Source organism: Mesoplodon mirus (assembly GCF_964341445.2).
Source record: "Mesoplodon mirus genome assembly, chromosome: 5".
Taxonomy (NCBI): domain Eukaryota; kingdom Metazoa; phylum Chordata; class Mammalia; order Artiodactyla; family Ziphiidae; genus Mesoplodon; species Mesoplodon mirus.
The window spans coordinates 178,378,411-178,402,844 of record NC_138980.1 but is presented as its reverse complement, the minus strand read 5'-3'; the positions used below and the strand labels follow the sequence as shown (position 1 = coordinate 178,402,844).

Sequence of the window (24,434 nt, the reverse complement as noted above, 5' to 3'; positions counted from 1 at the left end):
TGTCAACAGATTTGAGTGAACTTCCAGAGCACTTCCTTATACTTAAACTTAAGTTTCATATCCTAATGGCCATGTGTCCCCATGATCTGCTACTCCTTGACCAAGGGCTTCTGAATTCTTCCCCTGCTATGTATCAACAGTTTGGCTCATGTACAGTTGACAAAGTGATCAGTTATAGGTTGTTTTAGCCCAATCGAAAACTGGGCAGAAGACCTAAACAGACATTTCTCCAAAGAAGACATACAGATGGCCAACAGGCACATGAAAAGATGCTCAACATCGCTAATTATTAGAGAAATGCAAATCAAAACTAACATGATGTATCACCTCACACTGGTCAGAATGGCCATCATTAAAAAGTCTACAAATAACAAATGCTGGAGAGGGTGTGGAGAAAAGGGAACCCTCCTACATTGTTGGTGGGAATGTAAATTGGTGCAACCACTGTGTGAAACAGTATGGAAGTTCCTCAAAAAACTAAAAATAGAACTGCCAGAAGATACAGCAATCCCACTCCTGGGCATATATCCAGACAAAACTACAATTCAAAAAGATACATACACCTGTGTGTTCGTAGCAGCACTATTCACAATAGCCAAGACATGGAAACAACCTAAATGTTCATTGACAGATGAATGGATAAAGAAGACATGGTACATACATACAATGGAATATTAGCAGTAAAAATGAATGAAATAATGCCATTTGCAACAACATAGATGGACTTAAGAGATTACCATACAAAGTGAAGTAAGCCAGAAAGAGAAATACAAATATCACATGATATCACTTACATGTGGAATCTAAAATGTGGCACAAATGAACCTATCTATGAAACAGAAACAGACTCACAGACATAGAGAACAGATTTGTGGTTGCCAAAGGGGAGGGAGAGTGGGGGAGGGATGTATTGGGAGTTTGGGATTAGCAGATGCAAACCATTATATACAGGATTGATAAACAAGGTTCTACTGTATAGCACAGGGAACTACATTCAATATCCTGTGATAAACCATAAAGAAAAGAATATAAAAATGAATATATATATATGAATCATTTTGCTGTACAGCAGAAATGAACACAACATTGTAAATCAACCATACTTCAATAAAAAATTAATAATAGGTTGTCTTTCTACACCCCCAATATAAGCCAGGAAAAGAGCGAACACCTCAGCACATTTCCAAAATTCTTTGTTCTCTCTCACATACAAAGACAAGCATTTCCATTCCCATTTCTTAAGCCAAAAGATGAGCAAGAATTTTAGTTTTTTAAGGTGCTGAGGAGAAAGCACACACTTGGCACTTGGAATTTTGCCAGATTACCTCCAGTTTTGGTGGGAACCAGTAACATGGGTCCAGGAACGTTTGCCTATGTTTTTCCTTCCAAGTTTGGACCTCCACATTTATCCCAAGCCTTGTTCCCCATTAGCTAAGTCACCACTGCCAAAGCACTTCAGCTGAAGTTTTGGAATATTCCCAACACTTAAAAGACTTTTTTTTTTCCTGTCATGAAAATGTAAACTGTTCTTAATCAAGGCAGTGATATTCAAGACCCTGGTTGTGTAAATGATTAAGGCTCCTCTTAAATTAGAAAGATTGTCTATTATTATTGCAAGCTCTAAGGGATTATTTCAACACTTTTCTATAGATCACACAGATTTCATCTACATGTATTAAAACATTTGGTCAGTCAGGCCATCTGAACCCTTGAACAACTCATTTCTCTAAAAAAGACATGAAGCATGTGGAGATTGTTAAAGAGTCGAATCATTAACCAGTCACTTCTATCACGGACTGGCCTTGTGACCCCCGGGCCCTGTCAGGAAGGGGACACTCAGGGGAGTGGGAAGCAGAGAGGAACCATAGTGAGCAAAGGCCCGGAGACGAGGACAAGGCAGGGCCCGGGCAGCTGTCCCACTCAGTGCTGATGGGGACAGAGTGGTAGGACAAGCCTCCCAAGTCATGTAGATGCTCCTCGTGGGAACAGGAATGAAGGGTTTGGGTGACTTGCAGAGTACCCCAAATAGGTTGTCTTTTTTATAAAAAAAAAAAATGAGAGCAGGTAAGGAAGGTAGAGAGGAAGGGAGGGGAAAGAGACAGGCTTCTATATCCTTTTTTCAGGACGTCATTTATTTTTACATCATGGACCCATTTCTTTTTATCAGTAGTATGCTCAGATGATGTCACTCCATCATTTAAGCATGCTTGTGTCATTTTGAGATGGTTCAGGTTTATTTTACTGCATCCCACACCTGGTAACCCTTCCGACTTGCTGTGTTGAAATCAGTGTCTTTGCTTCCCTCCACGTTTCCTCTTGGGGTGATTCCATTAACTAGGGATATCTTCCTGCATTCTTCTTTTACAATAAAATTTTAATTGATAAATGTGTCTAACTGGCAGAAACAAATAAGCATCGCCAAGCATTGCTATTTTCCCTTAAAGGAAGTTCTTCATTTGTCTCTTTCAATGAATTGGCAACAGAGTCCTAAAGTATTTTTTAAATGATTTTTTAAATGAGTTTCTTTTTAATGATACCTTATGCATTATTAAAGCTTCTTAAAGAGTATTCTTTTCTCTCTTCTGTTAAAGAATGTGCACAATTGAAAAGCTTTCATCTCATGGTTATTTTTTAAAAATTCCTATTCAGGCTAAAGTCATTATTAAGCTCACAAGTAAGCCGTATTGTCTCATCAGCAGAAAATATTCCTTGGGGACATACATTATGCTAAGCACTAGAATTGCAAATGGCATCTAAGATTGTTTCTGATGGTACAAGGCAATGTCACACGAGTCTAGTAGGAAAATTCTGAGGAGGTGTCAGCACATGTTACGTGCTTGATACATATTGGTTGAAAAAGTAGAAACTACAACCAAAATGCTGCATCACAACCCCTGCCATCCTGATGCTTTACCGGCCAGAGCATTGGCTTGGCACTGGTGGTTTAGTCTGGTAGTAACCGAAGAAAAATCCCTTTCTCTTGCCTCGGAGCAACAATCTTCTGCCACAGGAAGAATTCATGACAGTATTTCCAACGATCTGAGACATTCTGAATGATAAAATGCCCAGAAAATTGGCCAGGAATTAAAGGAAGAACAGGCTGGTCCTGGAAGGTGATGTGACTTTCCTTCCCTTTAGGAAAGTGAGGGACGCCACTGGAGTGGACATCAACATGCGCGTGGGAGTGCATTCTGGGAACGTCCTCTGTGGCGTGATCGGGCTGCAGAAGTGGCAGTACGACGTATGGTCCCATGACGTTACCCTGGCCAACCACATGGAAGCTGGAGGGGTCCCCGGGTAAGGTGGCACATTGGCTTTCTCTCGTCCAGCAGGTTATAGGGCTAGGAATAATAGGTCGACAGGCTAATAACTGACTGCTCACTGATTTCTGTTGCCTTGGTTAGTATCACGTTACTCACGCCCAGTGGCCTTTTCCATTAACCAGATGGACATGAACTCTCAAGCCCCAATTCAACCACCCCTGGAACCCATGGACAAAGACTGTGGATGTCAGATCCTAAATTACAGACTTCTACTTATTTGCATATTTATGAATAGAGACCTAAGTTAAAGATGGTTTATAAGTCAGTGGAGATATATGGCGTTTCTCTATTATTGGTAACTTCTGAAATTAGTACTTTTGAAATAAGCAAACGGTACCATCTGGATAGATGACACGAGAATCTCAATGCAAGTGCTGTAATTTGGAGAAGCATGAGAACAAGCATTGAGAAAGAAAGCCCATACTTTTATACAGATAAGCACACTTCCTAAAATGACTTTGGCATGCATTTCAAAAAAAAAAATCTTCATACCCCAAAATTCGATATGATTGAGTTTTAATTGCTGTAATTCACCATGCAGGTTTCTGTGAGTGCAGAGAAGCTCCAAATATTAGTAGCTCATGACATCTGGGAGCATCTTTCCAAAGCAGTGGTTAACAGACTACGAACCTTAATTACAGTCAATTTTACTAAGAACATATAGCCTTTCCTTCACTTGGGGCAGAAGAGATTCTCTCTGAAATCCCAAATAAATAGAAAGTCTTCTTTCACGTTCCTCCTTATATATCCTGATTGTGGTTTTAAAATGGAATTTCAGACGTGTTCACATTTCTTCCGTCACACTGGAACACTTGAATGGGGCTTATAAAGTGGAGGAAGGAGATGGTGACATCAGAGACCCATATTTAAAGCAGCACTTGGTGAAGACCTACTTTGTAATCAACCCCAAGGTCAGTATTGTAAAGAGTCTATAATTAGCCTATGACTTCTATGATTAAAAGTGTAAAGGGCAAAGTACTGATATGGAAAGTGTTTTTAGTCAAGAACTAGTGTAATTCTTCACTAGTCTTTGACTCTAAAACTACTTTAAATGCGTATGTGTTTTGTAACAATGGATTCAAATATTTATTAAAGAAACAGTTGAAATGAATCGCTTGTTTATATGACAAGGGTATTGTCTGCATCACAAGGTTGTATAGGTTAGTCAATGTTGATCAATGTGTGTGTTAGTCCATGATGGACCCCGCCTGGCAGTTAGAAAATTAAATAAAGATAAGGATTTTGCTCAGGGCTTTGGATGATAAAAATCTAATGAGAGAAAGTAGGATGAAGATATAAGAAAAAGGGAAAGAAGAAGCTTCTGGAAGATTGGCAAGTAAATGTCATGTATACACTTGTGTGAGTACATTATGTGCAGACATAGTAACTTTGATACAGTAGTAAACACCATTCATCGCATGCAGACAGCTGCTGGCTCTAACTCTCTTCACACCACGTGTCAGGCCAGAGCAGGGGCTTAGAGTTCTCATCTCTTTTAACCCTTCCCAAGTTCCTGCCAAATGGGTACTACTGCTATTTACAGATTAAGAAACTGAAGCTCTGAGGGTTTCTGTAAACTCCCTCCAAATTGCAGGCTGGTAAATAGCACAGAGAGCAGCAAGACACACCTCTGAATTGTCATAACCAATATCATAAAATCAAGAGGATCAAGTTTATTAACGTTTACTTACAATAACCCTAAAACCCCAGTTTCACCTTCAGAGACAAACTTCCAGCTGACTAGAGGGTTGATCTGGAGACAGATGTATGACAAGCGGGACAAACTGTACAGTGATGGGACAAGGACGGCACAGGGAAGAGGTTAAAAAAAATGTGTAAAAAGAACACTGAGGTCAGCTCTGTGCTCTGTGGTGACCTCGATGGGCAGGATGGGGAGTGGGGTGGGAGGGAGCCCCGAGAGGGAGGGGATAGATGTATACTTATAGATGATTCATTTCGTTGTACAGCAGAAACTAACACCACACTGTGAAGCAACTATACCCCCAATTAAAAAAGAAAAAAAAAAAAGAAAAGAAAGAACATCGTGTTCAGGCAAAGAACACCAAAACACCGATATTCGGGGCCATTTAGCATCAGAAAACCCCCAATCGCTTTAGGAAATAAACACAACCATCAAGAACACATTGAAACAAATCAGCATATTCTGTCTAAGAATCAGCTTTATAAAAACATCCCTTAAAATAGCTATTATTTTTCCCTAAGTTTCAATTACAGGTAAGTTTTGTTGTCTGAAAAAAAAGTCATTTGGCTCCAACAGCTCATGGCACTGAATACCAGTCACTGAAGATGAATGAGAGCAGGAACCAGGAAAGTGAAGGGCATGATGTTAGAGGAATCTGCTTACTCAAGGGAAGCTTCTTGGTGGGCAGAGCAGGAAGGCGGGAGGCTGTGCACCTGTGCCCCGCCAGGTGTCATGCTTTATTTCTCACCCCAAGGGAGAACGACGGAGCCCCCAGCACCTCTTCAGACCTCGATCCACCCTCGATGGAGCCAAGATGAGGGCTTCCGTCCGCATGACCCGGTACCTGGAGTCCTGGGGGGCGGCTAAGCCCTTTGCACACCTGCATCACAGAGACAGCATGACCACGGAGAACGGCAAGATCAGCACCACGGTATGCCCTCCCCGTGCCCTAGCGCTGGGCAAAAGCTAATTCCCCCAAAGGCATCTCCTGCCAAAGTAACTTTTGTCTGTAATGAGGCAAGCTTACCATCTCTGACTTCTCAGATTGGCATTCTCAGATATTCCTTACAGATATCAGGTTATCGTGAGCACCAACCCCGCATTGCTAAGGGTTTTAACCTAGAGTGATTTTGCATTATAACTTTATTACCCAAGACTGTAATTTACAACTGACAGTAGCAACTGAATACAGCGGAACTCTTTTTAAATCCAGGTTTGTGTTTTGCTTCTGCTATCATGAAGTACAATAGAAAGCCCGAGCATCTTAATAAGAGAACAAATGAAGGCATGATGTCCTTGGAATTTGAGTGGCATCAATAAAACTGTCTCTTCATCACCCAGAGGTTCAGGCTGTGTCAGAAACAATGTACACTCTATTGTTGGATATCCTTATTTACATCATCTTTACTTCCAACAGAGAATAAAGTCCCAGTGCTCCTTGCAGCAGGGACATTCTCAATAAGATAGCTGAAGTGCAGATAGACAATAGAAAAACTCATGAGAGGAGAGAAAAGTAAACCAAGTTGAGCACTTAGAATAATCCCAATGGTATAGTTAGATTTTAAGAGTCTCTGAGTAAAATTTCATGCAGAATAGCACTAATTGTATTAGGGATGCATTTGAGGTAAAGAAAGAAAATGGGATGTTACATAATTCTTATTAGCTGATGAGAAAAAGAAACATACCAGGCTGTCAGGTAAAAGTGGACATTTCACAATCACACACCCAAGCCCAAAAGGCAGGGGCTCAGCATTCTTGTGTTGTCTCAGTTATATCTCCTCTCAACTTCCTTTGTTCTCTTTCAACTGAAAAATAAATGATCTGACAGAAGATCATGATCCATCAGGCAGTCAACAAGGGAGACCACCAGGGCAAGTCCTAGAGGAGTTTGCATTCTATTGGAAAGAGAGAGACCCTAAGTCGGCCTCAAATGAACAAAAAAGATCACTCCATGTGCCTGCTCAGGGTCGTGATGAAGAGAAAATGGAGTATCGTCTTTGGGAGTGAATGGTGTGGCCACTCTGGATGGGGCAGCTGGGGACATCTCGGAGAAGGGGAGAAGTCAGTGGCAAATCAAATTATGTGTCCCTGAGATGGAAATGAATTGGCATCTTTGAGGGCAGAGAGGAGACTGGTGTGGCTGTAACATCATCAGCAGTAAAGCAAAGGGAGGTCATCAGGGTGAGAGGCTCTAAGTAATCATGTATAATTTATTCTGATTGTGATGGGAAGTCGTTAGAGGGTTTTATGCAAGGGGAGGACATAGTATAATTAATGCTCTGGGTAATGGAGCAAGAATGCAGTGTCCCAAGGGAGGGGGATGGTGCCCTCTTATGCTAAGATTTTAGTAGGGGAAACAGTGAGAAGCAAACTCAGGTTATAATTTGAAAGTGGAACGTATAAGACTTGGTGATGGAGTGGATATGTGTGAAAAGGAGGATCAAGGATGAATCCACACTTTTTTGGCTGCACCCCTAGAAGAATGATGATGCTATGAACTGAGATGACAAATACTCGGGGAAAGTCAGGGGATTTCAGATGGAAACATCCAGGTTTTGCTAATGGACATCTTCAAATCAGTATGCCTTTTAGACACCGAAGTGCAGCTAGGAAGTTGGCAGTTGGGTGTGTGAGTCTGGAACTCAGGCAAGAGGCCCCAGATGGAGATGTGGATGTGAGAAGCATCAGGTTTTAGATGATATTTGAAGCCATGGAGCTGGATGAGATCATAAGAAGAGAAAAGATCCAAGGAGGCAGGACTGGGGCAACTGGAACCTTCCAGCAACTAGACCCTGTTAGAGGAAAGGTATCCTAAGACCCTAGGCTCTAGTAGTCAGGGAAAGTCGATGCTTCTATCACTCTTATGAAAAAAGTTGGATAATTTCATCTCCACACTGCATTTATTATTAGTACTAATGGCTAATATCTCTCATCAACATTTGTTATAAACCAAGAGTTGATCGGTCGGTCGGTCAGTTGGTTTTCAAGAAATAAGAATCAGATCTAAATATTAAAACATGATTTTCTGTGTTGTTTCATATGTGTACCTGTGAAAATAAGGCCTTGCTTTTCTGGGTGTGTGATTGATGTTGCGGTGGTTGCTAATTTCTTATCAGTCTTTATTGTCTCAGGACTTAAGAGCAACTGTCTGCCTTACTATCTCAGCAAAACACTGAAGGAGAGATTTCAGGCTGACTTTAATCTGCTATTATGTGTTAGTGAAGGTGCCTCTTTCAAGAGAGTTTTAACTGGCTAGAGATTGAACTTCAGGAAATTGTGTATAAAAATCAGAGGGCCTGTGGAACAAACTCAGTTTTCTTGACCAGCTGGCCTCCAGTCACAGACATGGAGCCTAGGGACTGCCTGAGTAGAGACAGAGGACATCTGAGGCTTTGGTTATTAGCACATGAAACCCATAGGACTGTGTCCCTTACTCAGTTCCAGAAAGATCCCATTGCCATTCTTAGTAATACATCCCGGGGTTGAAAAATTGTCATTGCCAAAAGTTATTTCTTTTATCTAATCCCCTATGCAGAACTTCATTGACTCTTGATTTAACATTGATAGAGCTGGTAAATAATGCATTATTTTACTTTATATAATAAAACTTGGAGTTCAGTTATTTTTTTAAGGCTCACCTTTCCCTACGCTAAATACATTTCCTGATCTAACCTTGGAGATCAAAGCAACAAAGAACAGTTTATTTGGAGCCACTTTGTTACAAGTTTTATTTTAATTATTTTATTTTATTTAAATGTATGAAAGTGAATCTTGTGGTTTTTTAAGTCTATTATTGAACATTTGGCAGTGGAGACCCCCACTGATTAACTCTGACCAATGTCTCTCTCTGTCATTGACCTTTTTCAGGAACTACCAACACTCATATGTACATTTCTTCTTTTTGATCAATGATTCTCACTTTCACACACTTAACCAATAGTCCCATTTCTTAACAGCCCAGTCAGTGATAAGGATTGACTATAGATTTTATGATCATGTTTGTGTTTTAAAGCATTTTATAAATTTCAGTCTGATGCCAAACTACATTTTCACATCATTTGTCTACAGTAACTTTAATAACAGTCCTCTGCAGGCATTGTTTGAAATCATATCTGCAAATATCAGGATGGAAATTTTAAAAATTCAGACCACAATCCTAACACCAGAGTTTATAGATTACAAAAACATTCTAAATATAAACTGAATTTTTAATCATGTTTCACATTTATAATTAAGCTCTTTTTCTCCTCATGGGTAGTTATTTTTACCTAAATTATATTTTCCATGATAGAATAAGAAATATACATTGTTATCACTGAAAGATTCTTAAAGTATGTTTTTGGCAACTAATACTCTTTTTTTTAATAGGATGTACCAATGGGTCAGCATAATTTTCAAAGTCGCACCTTAAGGTATAGTATATGTGTATACATTCCGCTTTCTAATTTTTAAAGGCTTAATTGCTTTTTATTTATCCCTAAAAGTAATTATCATCAATTATAGTATTTTGAAGTCTACTTCTTCCGAAAAAAGAGCAGCTACTTGTGAAAACCCCTACTAACTTGCTTTCAGCTTCTAAAACTAGGATTATTGGTGTCATTTTATTAGAGTTAAAAGAGGGAAAAGGAAAACACTGCCTAGTAAACACTTTAGAACTTTAAATTGTTTTCTTAAAATGATTCTTCTTCATATTAATCTGTAGTAAAAAATTGAACTTTCTTAAAATGAGTAACTTACTTAAAATGATGTTTGTGGGGTTGAATCCCAGAAAGAAAAGCAAGGTAGGTCCAACCTTTCTATAGTGAAAAGAAATGCAGCCCACACTGCTCAAAAAAAGAAAAATCGGGGCTTCCCTGGTGGCACAGTGGTTGAGAGTCCACCTGCTGATGCAGGGGACACGGGTTCGTGCCCCGGTCCAGGAAGATCCCACATGTCACGGAGCGGCTGGGCCCATGAGCCATGGCCACTGGGCCTGCGCGTCCGGAGCCTGTGCTCTGCAACGGGAGAGGCCACAACAGTGAGAGGCCCACATATTGCAAAAAAAAAAAAAAAAAAAAAAAAAAAGAAAAGAAAAATTGCTTCCACAAAGGCCTGCAGGTCCCTGTTGTCATCTTCACAAGATCACAGACAGACACAAACCCTTTTCCTTGTCTGTGTTCCTCTAGCTTTGGGGCTCAGAGTCTTACTTTTGCATTGGTTTGGGAGCTAAGTACTTCTTTTTGAAGATGTTAGGGTAATTAATGAAAGACCCAAAACTTGAGTCAACTTTTCTTTCCCCACAGAGACATGAGTTTATCCCTGTAGAAAACGCATTGCCTGAAAGTAGTTAGATAATTCCCTGCCAGATCTTAAGGGCACACTGTTTCTGACCCCTCTATGTTACTTTATTTTTGTTGTAATGAGCTCTAATTTGTATTTTGTGTAAAATTTGAAATTTTGACATTGACGTATAACACTTAGAGCCCTATATTATAAGGAAAATTGGGTTCTTGGGCTTTTGAAATGTTATTTTTTAAGTGGCAAATACCAAATTAAAGAGAGCTTAAGGTAATTTAAGAAATATTTTGGGCCTGTCACATATCTTGAGAAGGCTTGACTCTTCAGGCCAATAAGAGACTAACGCATCTGCAAACAACTGTCTACAGAATTTCATGGACATCCTTTCACCTTATATGTTCTATGTCCTCTCATCTGTCTAGTGGGAAATACCTCGTGCAGTGCCAGTATGACGTGGGCAATGTATTTGGGGATGAGCACTGTCTGAAAGACAGTGATCAGAAGCTGTCACTTTTAGCTGTACCAGGCATATGGGAAGTCTAATTTCATCCCTACAGGGTTACTCCAAGGTAGATGAAATTGTCATTATCATTTTAAGAGGGAAGAAACCAAGGTGCTGGGTTAAGAGATGACCAGAGTCACGTGACTGTGGAGGCAAGGCCATGGTCATGCCCAGGGTCTGTGACACCAAAACCTGTCTTTGTACCTGCTCTCCTGTCCTGTCTGCCCTCCTAAGAGCTTCCTCCACATCTACTCTACTTTCCTCCGTGGTGGTTGATCTTTGGTGGCCCCAAGCCTCACAGAGAGAGCTTGGCTTTCAAATCAGCTTCACCTGGGACTTCCTTTGTACGTCCTGCCTATATAACATGGCCAAGGTCCTAAAACCTCTCTGAGCCCACAGCCTGGCACTGAGTGAGCATTACAGGACAGTGAAGCATCATCTGAGGTAAAGCAGGACCTCTTTCACACCTCTTTAGATATAGCAGCCCAGGCCTGGGGGTGGAACAGGTCCGGGAAGGAGCTCAGGAGAAAGAATGGAGATGAATTGGAAAGAGGGTTTGGAGACACTGAGTACTGAGGAAGCCAATGGTAGGGCAAGAACAAGGACAGGAATGTCAAAAATGCTGAAACATTGAAAGTCTGAGGAACAATGCCCTGCTTGGTGAATTAAGAACTTCTCGTGGGGAGATGATCAGCCCCAAGTTTATCCTATCACTTCTGTAGCGGAGGTCACAAAACTATGGAGACAAGGAAACTGTCTACATGTTAAGAGCTGTTAGCCAGAAAATTACTGAATACAAAGGGTGCATAATATGCATTTATTGGTTACTTCATGTGCCACTTTTACTGCGTTGAGCACCACACAGGCATTATCTAAGCTAATCCTAAAACAGACTCACAACGACAATGCCATTGTTAGCACCCTGGACATATGATTGAAGGGTTGAATTTTCTTGTGAGCTCAAGGCACCTACACTGTTCCTTCTCACACTTGGAGGCACTTTTTGAAAGAGAAAGCCACCAAACTGAAGTCAGGAATCTCAACACTTGGCATAGGGCTGATAAAAAGAAAAAGAAGAGTCTAAAATGAAGGTAGCACCTTAGCCATAAATGAGAATGAACCATCTTAGATGATTGCTAAGATGCCATGCTTTTTTTTAAAAGAAGGATCAAAATTAATTTGCCTTCCAATTTAACTTGGAATTTGGCATGTTAAAACCTCTCAATTCCATTGGCTTGGTGTCTACAGGTGGATCACTTAATATCGTTCTGTTTTTGAACCAAAACTGCCCTTAGCCTGTTTAAAGAAAGCAGGACCTGAAAGTGTGAACCCACAAACAATGATATAATGTAGGTAGATTACCCATCCATCTCATTAATGATAATTCCATGAGATTTAATCACATCCATCTCATTAATGATAATTCCATGAGATTTAATTACAGATAAATATGACATTGCACACTTAATACTATTCTTATCTATATAGAGAGGCAGTTCTAAACTCAGAAAAGTATTATTTTTATTCCAGAGTAGGAGGTCTATTCAGTGAGTAATTTAACCAACCACAAGACAAAGAAGCCTCGTGTTCACTCCCATGGGCCTAGGTGACTCGGACACCCAGACTCAGGTGCAGGCTCTTTCAGGCCAGTTTAAGAAGGGCCAGATGTGCTTAGACTCTTTGCAGTAGATGTTTAACTTTTAAAAACAAGTATTATTTTGATTTTCTCCTTTACATCATTCTCATGCTAATTGTCAAATTAACCTTGGAGAACTCATTCTTATCTTGGCACAATTTATTTGCAAAACATTTTATATTATGATTGAAGATTATTTACTTCCAAGATCAAGTGAGCGGTCTGCACATATAAGTGGGGTTTTCTGTGAATAGCGCTTACCAAAACTGAGGAACATTTAAATACATGCAATGAAGCTTTGACGTGTCTCAAGTAAGATTTTAGTTCTGAAAATTCTTGAAAATTGACCAAGGGAAACACAAAACAGGAATGATTATTTTGTCAACCACACCAAATTTTTACAAGGGAATTTCCAAAGCCAGTATGTTCTGTCATAAAATAAAGTTTATAAAGGCAACAATTCAAGGGCTAGTGCATCTCTTGGGACAGAAAGTTCTTTTATCTCAGACACCAAGGATATATCTTTCAGTGTTGTTTTTTAATTTCACTCTGAGTAGTAAGGCAACATTTTACTGCACCAAAAACTCTAGCCAATTCATTCAATCCACAAAGTGGCTATATGTTAATAGAGAAAAGGCTGCACATAGACTGTTTCCTTTTTTAAAAAAATTCAGTTAACAGAATCAGACAGAGGTTTTGGCATCACAGACACACAGGCTTACTGTTTAGTTTAGTAATAATATTCTTACCCAAAATATTTCCTCCTTCATATAGAACCAAGTCACAAAAGAAAAGATTTGAAGAGGAATTAAATGAAAGGATGATTCAAGCAATTGATGGAATCAATGCACAAAAGTGAGTACTTTTAAATTATCATTCCTCTCTTATTTCAATCCTATTATTTGAAAATAATGACATATTTTCCAAAAGAATTTCCCCCCAAACTCTGTCATACTTATCATGACAAAGCCAAGTTTTCTGAGACAGTTCATTCATTTCACCTCTAGCGTCCTTAATAATAGCTTTTGTTAGTAGTATTTCATTTAAAATTTTTTTTTTAATCCACCTAATCCTCCCCAAGTAAATTACTGATAAACAACATGATATATAATTATAGAGAGAAAATTAGAGCATAGTGTGTTCAGTAGCATATTTTTTAAAGATCAGTAGATTCCACATGGGAAAATCATTAAGTTGTAATGTGTAACACTATTCAAAATGCATTCATCTCCCCACCCCGAAAAATCAGAGAATGTGGAGGCACCTGTGCTCTAAATCCTGGAAGAGGGTCTTGAGCATTAGAATCTGAATTCATGGAGGCAACAGGAGGAAGACCAATTCTTTGGAGGCCAAAATATTCAGTCTATAAAGCCAATAATTGCTACTGTAGTTTTAAATGGTCCAAAAAGGCAGGAGACAAGATTTAAAGAAGGTGGTGGCTTTCATGGCTTGCACAGAATGATTACATTCACCGGCCTTGGAATTCTCCTTAGGTGTGTGTGCCATGGCTCAGCTCATGAAGGGCAGGAGGTAAACAACTCAGTGTGGTTCCTGGTACTCATTAGATGCTCCATAAATGTTTATTGAATTAAACTGCGGTGAAAACCTTAGTAGATCCAAATGAAAAGGTTTTATGCGAAAGTTTTCATCTTTATGGAAACCTATTGAATTTTTATCATGAAAGTTGACTCATGGAAAGTGTAAATGATTTTCACCTGGACTGTGCCTCCAAACTTAAGTTACACAGCTTTGCAAAATGCATACCTCTTCTAGACTGTGCCTTGCAAGTGTGCATTTCAGAATATTTACAGTACTTATGGAGGAATCGCATGAGTGTATGTATGTATGTAGCTGGTGTGTGTGTGTGTGGAGTTCCATACATATACAATAATGTCTCTAGGGCTGGCTAGAGCTGTAATTCAGATATGCCAGCACATTGAATGCACACCTGCCTAATCCCCGCTGTATACTCCAAATAGATAAAGCCTTCCACCTGCCCTGGAGCACTCAGGGCACACCAGCAGTGCCGAGATAGGTGTTCTGCTTTGCCTGATACCAGGATCAAAGTAAAAAACAGTCTCAACTCTGCGCTGATTGAAACCTCAACACCTCACAACTGAGAAACAATGATTCCCTGTAATGTACTGGCACCTAAAACCCAGGGAGGTCTGATTTCACACAATGTAGATTCATTTGACCAGAGGAAATAGCAGTTACTACTTGTAACCCACTGGAATAAAATACAGCAGAAGAGAGAAGAAATATTGTTCCTTGACAAAGTTTAGCCAATTACAATGATAATAGTAATAATAAAAAATGAATGTATGAAATCAGCCTCAGCATGTCTTCATGCAGGACGCCTACCTTGTTAAACTACTTTTATGCCCACTTTTCAGAATGTTCTTACTAAAGGAATCATTAGAAAGTACAATCATTGGCTTTGCTTTATTTCTGTCAAGGTTGTTTGTGAATCGTCTGTCACTATGCTATCATTTTGTACTCAAATACATGTTTGGTTACCACCTTTGTGTTTTAGCATAGTTTTATACTAAAGTCATGGTTAACGTTGGTGTAACTGCTTATGCTGTAATTTTCCCAACACATTCAGAAATCAAGTGGAGGAAAATGTCATGCTGTACTCAAAAATCAAAAGGGGAATTTTTAAAATGGAAGCTATCATGCACCTATTTTTTTAATTAGCTTCACTCCCGTTCTGTTATGCCCTACTCATTAACCTCTCTTGTTCTTCGATAAGATGTTCTTCTGATCTTATTTGATTTTCCCACTGAGGATTCAGTAGGGACTCCAGGCTTGATGTACCATTCAGTCGTTTTCTGCTATTGCCATAAAACAGTGATTTATATGCAGATTTTCATGTATTCATTCATTTACTCATTTAGCAAGCATTTGTTAAAGGGTGAACAATGTCGTCATTTGCTCAGCATCAGACATGCATAGCAAGACCCCAGGCCTAGTGTTACCCCTCAAAGCCCTGAGTGAGGGGAAGAAAGATCACTGCACAGATGCCCTACAGTTGTGACAGGTAAAGAGGAGCAGGACAGCACAGATGAAAAGTCTCAAGTTTTCTGGAGAAGGTGACACCTGGGCCAAACCTTGAAGGAAACTAAGAGGGAGAAAGGGAAGCCTTCATGGTGTGATAACAGGACGCGCCAGGGTCAGAGGTGTGCTTCCCAGTCTTTAGCACAATCAGGACACACCACGCCCCTGCAGGAGTCTCTCAGGGTAAAGAGGCTTGAGTGGGAAGTTGGATGCCCTGAGAAGCAACTTGGAGTCCGCCTGAGGGGGTGGGGCGTGAGCACTTTGAATGGTTCTAATCAATGACTGTGTGATCACCACCATCCTGCTGGTGGGCAGAGGATTCCTTAAGACAGGAAACCCCTAAAGTGAATGCTGCAGAGCCAAACCAGAGGTGGCCAGGCCCCCCTGAGGACGGAGCTCAGAACAGAGGTTTTGACTTAGTCTGGGTGGGTGATGTCAGCTGAAAAACAATGCACAACCTGAGAGTTGTGAATTAAGTTTTACTGGGGGCAAAATGAGGACTGTAGGCCAGGAGACAGCCTCTCAGGTAGCTCTGAGGAACTGTCCAAAGAGGTGGGGAGGAGGTCAGTATATACGTGATCTTGGTGAAGGGGGCACGTGCAAGCCAGCACATGTTTAAGCAGAAGTTATGGCCCCTTCTCGAGGAGCAGATGTGTCCATTAATAATTTTAGTGCTTTTCTAGATGTGAGAAGAGGCAAGAAATTGGGCTCATAAAATCTCCTGAAAATATCTTAACTATCTGAAGGCCTTTTCTGCCAGTTTTCCCAGAGCACAGATGCCTCATTCATGATCTCCACCCTGAACCCCCTTGAAAGTGTGTTAAAGGTCAGTGGCAGCAATGGCCAGTGACAAAATCCTTGTAGAGGCAGATGGCAAGTGGCAATTTTTAGTTGGCCGTGAGGTGAGAGGGAAGAAAGTGTGTACCAGAGGTCTGCCCCGAGGAGGATTACCAGAAGCTTCTCCTCTCTGGAGGTGCAGAGCGGGGAAGGGGATGCCCTGTGGGTGGACGGACCAGACCATCCCCTCCACGGCAGTATTTTTCTCTTGAGGAACTGGGCGCTCCTGTAAGATTCATCTCAGTAGAGGGGTGCGCTGTACAGTTAATATTCAGAATGAGATTGCCATGTCAGGTTCTTCCAGATTGGTTAAAAAAAAAAAAGAAAAACAATAGGAAAGAGGTAATGTGAAAAGTTCAAAAGGGGAGAAACAGGGGCTTCTGGGGTGCAGGAAAGGAGCTGCTGAGTTAATGAAGGACATGGGACCCAGGTTTAATTATGTCTGAGTGGAGTGGAGTGCATGTATGGGTGGATGACCGACCGACCCCAGGGCTGGGGAAGGATCAGGCTTCCACACTGAGAGACTACCTATCCAGCATCATTTATTTCAGCTGCAGGTCCATGGACCACCTTTCCCAAATGCCACAGGTCACCCATGGCCTTAGTGCACAACTGAGGCCACTTGGACCTTTGGATTCAAGGCTGCATAGATAGGTGGTGTGTTAGTCAGCTGGGACTGCCATACAAAATGCCATGGGCTGAGTGGCTTAAACAACAAAAATTTATTTTCTCACAACTCTGAAGGCTAGAAGTCCGAGTCAGGGTGCCAGCATGGTTGGTTTCTGGTGAGAACTCTCTCCTTGACTTGCAAAAGACAGTCCCCTTGCTGTGTGCTCCCGTGGCCTTTCCTCTGGGCTATGCAGAAAAAGAGAAAGAGCGAGCTCTCTGGTGCCACTTCTCATAAGTACACTCGTTCTCTTGAGTCAGGTCCCCACCCTTGGGACTTCATTCAACTCTAATTACTTCCTTGGAGGCCCCACCTCCAGATACGCACACTGCAGGTTAGGCCTTCAACGTATGAAGTGGGAGATACGAACGGTCAGTCCATAATGAAAGGAAAATGGTCTTCTCTCTATTTTAGCATCCCCTTCTCAATAACATTCCAGAATAATTCTGCATGAGGATGCGGATCTCAGCTCAAGTCAAGATCTTGTTTAGAATTTCCTTTATTGGCCTCAGCCTAGCACAAAAGCAACTTAGTATAAACTAATAATCATTCTTTGTGTGTGTGAAGTGCAGGGGCAGGGTTGACTTTCTTTGTGCCAGAGACCACTTGGGTCAGGAACAGTCAGGAGACCGGGAATATTACACACATTCTCCATTCTCTTCTCTGTTTGTAGTTCCAATTCCCCAAAATATTTGACCTTATTTTCCCACACAAATCTTTCTTACTCCAAATATCCATATGACATTTATAAATCTCTGAGTTTCCTATGAATCAGTAATGGGAACTGAGGCCACCTCAGAGAACCCACAGAGATGTGAGACCTGTGGGGAGGATGTGCTCTCCTTAACTCTGACGACAAAAGAGGAAGAATTGGGCCCATCACTTATGGCTTCAAGAAGAAGCCTTTGGCCAAACCTGACCTGCTGTGGGAAAAGGAAGGCACAGGGAAGGTGTGGGTCCGGTAGTCTCACCAAAAATATCTTTGCTGCAAGGGGATTCACCTCAGGAATAATTGGATAAGACAGTTTTACCATAAAAGATAAAATAAAGAAAATAAAAGAGGAACATTGAAATGGACATCATGAAACATTAACAACAAAATTTTGAAAGATTCGATTGCAAAAAATAAGAATGCAAAAAATACTTAGATGCACTTAAAATGTGTGTAGATACATGGTTATAGTTGTATTTGGGTGTATCTTAGAGAAAGCAATGATACTTTCTTTCTCAAGGTCGATCACTAAACGTTCAGTATCTAATGTCAGACATACATTCTTTACAATATAAAAAAAGTCTGCTCTAGGCCTCTGCAGATTCCCCTGGGAGTAAAATGAACAGAGGAGGGACTCTGCTATTTCTTATCAATATGTGTAACGTATATCACTGGTGATACATATCCAGACTATACTGAAATGTCCCATCAAATGCCCAGTCCTTATATTTCACCAAATCATCTAAGCCAAATTCTGTGCCAAATAGACGATTCTGTCTATTTCATGATCTTCACTGTCAAATGGCAAAAAAAATCACCATGTCCATCGACAGATAAATGGATAAAGAAGATGTGGCACATATATACAATGGAATATTACTCAGCCATAAAAAGAAATGAAATTGAGTTATTTGTAGTGAGGTGGATGGACCTAGAGTCTGTCATACGGAGTGAAGTAAGTCAGAAAGAGAAAAACAAATACCGTACGCTAACACATATATATGGAATCTAAAAAAAAAAAAAAAAGGTTCTGAAGAACCTAGTGGCAGGACAGGAATAAAGATGCAGACGTAGAGAATGGACTTGAGGACACGGGGAGGGCGAAGGTTAAGCTGGGACAAAGTGAGAGAGTGGCGTGGACTTATATGTACACTACCAAATCTAGAACAGATAGCTAGTGGGAAGTAGCTGCATAGCACAGGGAGATCAGCTCAGTGCTTTGTGACCACCTAGAGGGGTGGGATAGGGAGGGTGGGAGGGAGACACAAGAGGGACGAGATATGGGGTATATGTATATGTATAGCTGATTCACTTTGTTATAAAGCAGAAACTAACACACCATTGTAAAGCAATTATACTCCAATAAAGATGTTAAGAAAAATAAAATAAAATAAATTTAAAACTTAAAAAAAAAAAACGTATACTCATCAATAATTATACAACCATTTCTTTTGGGGGGGATAGGACCTGGATTCTTCTTTTGCCTCCAGCTTCTACTATTGCATGATAAATTTGGTAGAGACGGCAGGAGAGAACAAGCTGTTGTATCTAGATCAGCCAAAGAGCAAATGATTAATGCTCTCGAAGACTATTGTCAATTACTAGCTGCCTTTTATATATTTGTCATAGCTTGGTAAACTGTTGGTTTTGGTGGGTGGGAGAGATAACTGCTCACTGAAGGATGTGCAAAGATTGATATATTATCATTTTCTAGTGTAACGAATCCAAAACTGTGAATCAACAGTTATTTTACCTATTATGGCAAAACGGCCTTATGGCTAATTAGTTGTACAGCAACTCTGCTTGCAGCCAAGATTCTTATGAGCAAATACCTTGAACCGACAACTGGAATTCAATCATTTCCCCAAGCATCCATCCAGAGATCAAGTCTTATGAACCTGTGTTAGGTGTTGGGGACACAACAAAAGGCAGAGTTTGTCTTGAGTGCTTCCTGTCCACCTGCAGGACAGACAGGTAACTAAAACCTAGAAAGATGGGGGCCCCACTAACCAATGAGGAGCTGGTTTTATCTCCACTTTATAAATTTTGCTCGTATTTTATTTCTAAGCTTATATTATCCAGGAGCATTTTTTAAATAGAAATTTCATCTGTAATAAAGAAAAAAACTTTTAAATAAGTTACTGGCATACATTATTCATAAGATATCCATAATGAATATAATGAATAAAAAATGAGTATAGTTAAAATTTATCTTAAATTTTATTTTCTCCTCTTTCTAATATTAACCAACCTTTGATTCCTCCAACTAGTGCCATAAAACAGAACAATAACCTATCTCTGCAGCTGGGGCAGTCACAATATCAAAAAAAAAATTACTTTCCTGATACCTAAAGCTTATAACTTTGAATCCAAAAGTATTTTTAAAGTTCTCACTTTTAATGGCAGTCATTCTAGAATACATGACTGACTTCTGGACCACAGTTGAAATTGCACTGTCTGTGGTTTAGTCTCCTGGGAAACTCAAGTTCATCGCGGTACATGTGCTGTGAGCGTCTTCAGAACTGTCCAGATGTTCCAGGCACACGGCTGTCCAGGTAGCCCTGGAGATGTTCCTCCTCAAATGTGCCAGTCTCCTGGGTTAACTGGGTCAACCCTAATGTGAAACCTCAGTGTACATTTGACCTGAGTCTGAAATCAGGAGGTGACTGTCCCTGTTGATTATGGGATAACGTGTGACAGTTCACTTGGCCTTTATTCCTGGATCGTCAAAGGCCTTCCCCATTTGTCTTTATCTCCCAAATATGTTGCAGATAGTCAAAATCCATAGAGATATGACCAATAGGTTGGAAAAGTGTTATATTTAGGAATTCTTGGGAATTGATTGCTGTTTTCACAGGTATAATATTTTATCTCTAGAAGTATATATATATATATATATATATATATATATATATATATATATATATACACTCTGCCTATATATAGATATATAAGTATAGATATAAATGTAGATATAGATATATAGTTATATACACTTGGAAATTTATACATAAATATGCAGGTATTCATGCATAAATACTACATGCATATACATATGCAATTTAGGTAATTATATATTTTAATTATAAAAGTCTTTATTTTTAAAAAATCAGAAAGTAGAAATAAAAATTCCTCAGTGTAGTGACTTAACCTAGATGGTAATTTATTTTGTTTGTATTTATTTCTAGGTATTTTTCTTGATGCATAGATTTCATTTTTTTCTTACATTTCTGTACTCATGACTATAAGAATGTGATATCTCTCTGTTTGCTTAGCTTTATTTCATAAACTGTGTGTTTATTTTACTGCAAAATGTGTGACTGTACCGGGCATCATATGCCCAGCTTGCTGGGTCATACACCCAGGGTGGCCGTTTAACCTGAGATTATACACAATGTTCTAGTGAAGAAGGGTTTTGTCTTTAAGGTCTTTCTCTAACTCAACTGATTTCCCAAAACAGATTTCTGAAAGTCAATCAATGTGTAAGAATGTTACTTCCATATGCCTTTTATTTTTCAACATCTGAGAGATATATATGTATTATGTATGTGTGTGTTTATGTTGGCATCAACGTACTATGTTAGTGGTCTGACCTGATTGCTTCTTATATTAGTATTTGTACCCATTTTTTGAAATCTGTATTCAAGCATGACTTTTCTTTTTTTACTTTATAGAAATGAAAAACGTGACAATGAAAGTATTTTTAGTAAGTGTGAAAGGAGTAAAGTCTTCTTGCCTACATCTGGAAGCCACTCTAAATATTTCTGATGCTCTGTGATGTGTTGCTTGCTATAACCTAAGAAAAATGGTGCTTCTCTCTGAACCAGATCCTTTAGGAGATGAAAGTAACATGTGGTTTCAGTAAGACATCAGGGAATAAATTTATTGACGTACTTGAGTCCTTTTGATGACTTATCTCCCTAATTATTTAAGTTGGATAACTTGAGTTTCGATTTGGTTTGACAGTTGGTTTGTAATGTAGAATTTTCAAGACGAGCAGTGTGTGAATAAGCATGTTATATTTGCATATCCTGTTAACAAACCTAGATTCCATATTTGGCATTATGAAGAAAGAAGAATGCAAGTCACTTTTAAAAAATAGTTCCAGATGTTTGGTTGGAGGTTTGGTTTTATAATGTGTCTGTCCTTTTTATTTCCAGGCAATGGCTCAAGTCTGAAGACATTCAGAGAATCTCATTGCTTTTCTACAATAAAATACTAGAAAAAGAAGTAAGCTATTTTTTTCTTCAAAATCAATCATTTTTCCAAAATATTAGTTTTTTTTAAAATTCCATCATGAAATTGTATTCATATCATTTTACATGCAACATTTAAACTGCCTCTAACCATATCCAATTTCTTTCTAGCTTTTCCTGTGGTCCTTCCAGGCATATATTGTTTTACCACATTTCTGGTTACCAGGTTTCTGTCTTTGGCTAGTCACCTCTTTCAACACTCCTGTTAGTAAATGGTATCTGTGTGATGTGGAGCTAAGGGAAAGGAAAGAAGTTAATATCTTGCTTTCTCAGTGAGAAATTTTCTTAGAAAAGTTTTTAAAAGAAAGCAAAATCCTTTCTGACAAATTTACAGTGTCTTTACACAAATTATTTTAACTTTTTGATAAAAATATGAGATTTACATTCAACCCCTGTTTGGGAGAATTAGACACTTTTAAGTTTTGTTGCATCTAAGTACTTTCACATTTTAACTCCTAAAGTAGAGCTATTTCAGGCACGAATAAATAACCAGACATTTAATTTGTACATGTCAAGCTTAACCAGGATTTGCTAAGGTGAATTAAGTAATTATTGCAGAAAGGACAACTGTTCTAGGTTGTCCTTATTCATTTGCCTTTTTTTGGTGTTGATCTAGAAAAAGAGCAGGTTAGAGGTAATTTGCACCATCTAACCATATAATTATAGTCTTAGTTTGAACAGAAGCTACTATGTTAATGGCAACAGTCACAGCACTGGTATTAAAACTCTGTTGAGAAAATTCAGTTCATTGTTTTATGGATATTGAATGGACATAGAAAATATCAAAATTCTTTCCAAAGCTCATCAAGGTTGGATTTTACAATTACACCAAAGCTTTCTTTTGTACTAGTTGGTGACCAAGAAGGTCAACTTTCTGCTTCTAAGTCAGGGACTTTTACTGCAGAGAGTTTACCAAATCGATGTTTGATACAATTTATTATTATGATTATTATTGAACAATTTAGACACTAATGACTACTTACTGTTTAAATGTTAAATTATTTCCTTCCTGATAGAAGTCCTTTTCCTTGATTAATACCACAAGGAAATTCCAAGTCATGTCTCTGCAAAAAGCATAGAAAATAAGGACATAACTGAGTGCATAAAATATAATCACATTTCAGCAATTACGCTAGCAGAGCTTCTTCATCAGCATTGTAAATTATCCTGGCTATGAAGTCACAAAAGTCACCAAAGAAATATTCTAGTAAACAGAAAATGATCATTATTAAAACATGTAGCTTTTGCTGACATTCCCCATGTGTACATATCTACAGAGGCCGACTTTGAGGCAGACTTTAGACAGCACTGAGATTTAAGCTCACTTTTTGTCCTCCTATTCCCAACCTGCTCTTCAGGCCAGCAGGAGGGGTAAAAGGCAGCAAGACATAGAGGAAGAGAAGCCAGACCACCCAGAGGTCCATCATCTGCACCAAAATCCCAGAGGCTAAACCCAAGAAATACATACCTAACTTCCCATAACTTGGGACACAGTTTGTGTAGATACACTAATGCAACCTGCCAGCACTGTCAGGAGGCTTCAATAGCATTGCCACAAAAACTTTATTTCCTTTAATTTTATCATAGAACCCTTGTCCGAGAGGCAATAGTGCCTCGTGGTTGGAAGCCTGGGTTCGGGAGCCAGTCCAGTGGGGTGAAGATTCTGGTTGCACCATGTGCTGTGTGTTTCTAAGAATGTTAATCAGTTGTTCTGGTCCAAAGTTTTTTCATACAAAACTAGAGACAGCCATAGCTCCTGCCTCATACAGTTGTTGTGAGGATTAAATGAGTTAGTCTGCAGAAAGCTTTGAGAGTGCCCGGCACACCATCACCAGAGTCAGGGGGACATGTGGCAGACCGTTATCATCATGAGTGCAGCGTTGACTGGCTTTTCCTGCGTAAGCCAAGGAGGGCAGCCCCAGGCGGGCAGCCACACTGGTCAGTTTATGATCCTGGATGTTATGGAAAGCCATATGAAACTGCTGATTATGCTGGGCAAGTAGAAAGAGTCCAACAGCCAGATCCAGACAGGCAAACAGATGCTCCAACAGAGCCTGCTGGTCTTCTGTCTTATAATTTCACTCATCACCTCTCAATGATAAAATAAAATGCTAAAACAAATAAATAAAATGAGACCATTGCATTTCCTCAGTACTCTTCAAAAGCAAAACATGGCTATGTGAAAAGTCAGCTGCTTTCCACAAGCAATCTCGGACCTCAGACCCACAAGGGAAGCAGGACACCTGCACACTTCATTGGTCCATTCAGTTCACTCCCTCGTCTTTCTGGCCAGGCGCTCTGTGTCTCCTTGTTGGAGGGATGCGATTGCCTCTACGTGGGTTTCTGAACAGGTCGACTCACAAAAGTCATGGTCTTTGAAGTCACCCTTTCACAGCTCATTTGGAGGGAGGAAGCTTTCGTTGCAGAGGTGAACAGCCATTGTCCTTAGGTTGTTTTTTTCC

At 39.7% G+C, this 24,434-nt stretch overlaps 1 protein-coding gene across 2 annotated transcripts in view; it reads left to right on the top strand.

The window, feature by feature from the left end:
• ADCY2 (adenylate cyclase 2) overlaps positions 1-24,434 on the top strand; it is a 436,230-nt gene that overhangs the window by 310,240 nt on the left and 101,556 nt on the right. For both annotated transcript variants that reach the window (XM_082623793.1, XM_082623794.1), the window contains exons 8-13: positions 3,139-3,297; positions 4,102-4,234; positions 5,780-5,956; positions 9,394-9,437; positions 13,215-13,295; positions 21,877-21,946. In XM_082623793.1, coding sequence (XP_082479919.1) covers positions 3,139-3,297; positions 4,102-4,234; positions 5,780-5,956; positions 9,394-9,437; positions 13,215-13,295; positions 21,877-21,946 — 664 coding nt within the window. The remainder of the gene's footprint in view (positions 1-3,138; positions 3,298-4,101; positions 4,235-5,779; positions 5,957-9,393; positions 9,438-13,214; positions 13,296-21,876; positions 21,947-24,434) is intronic.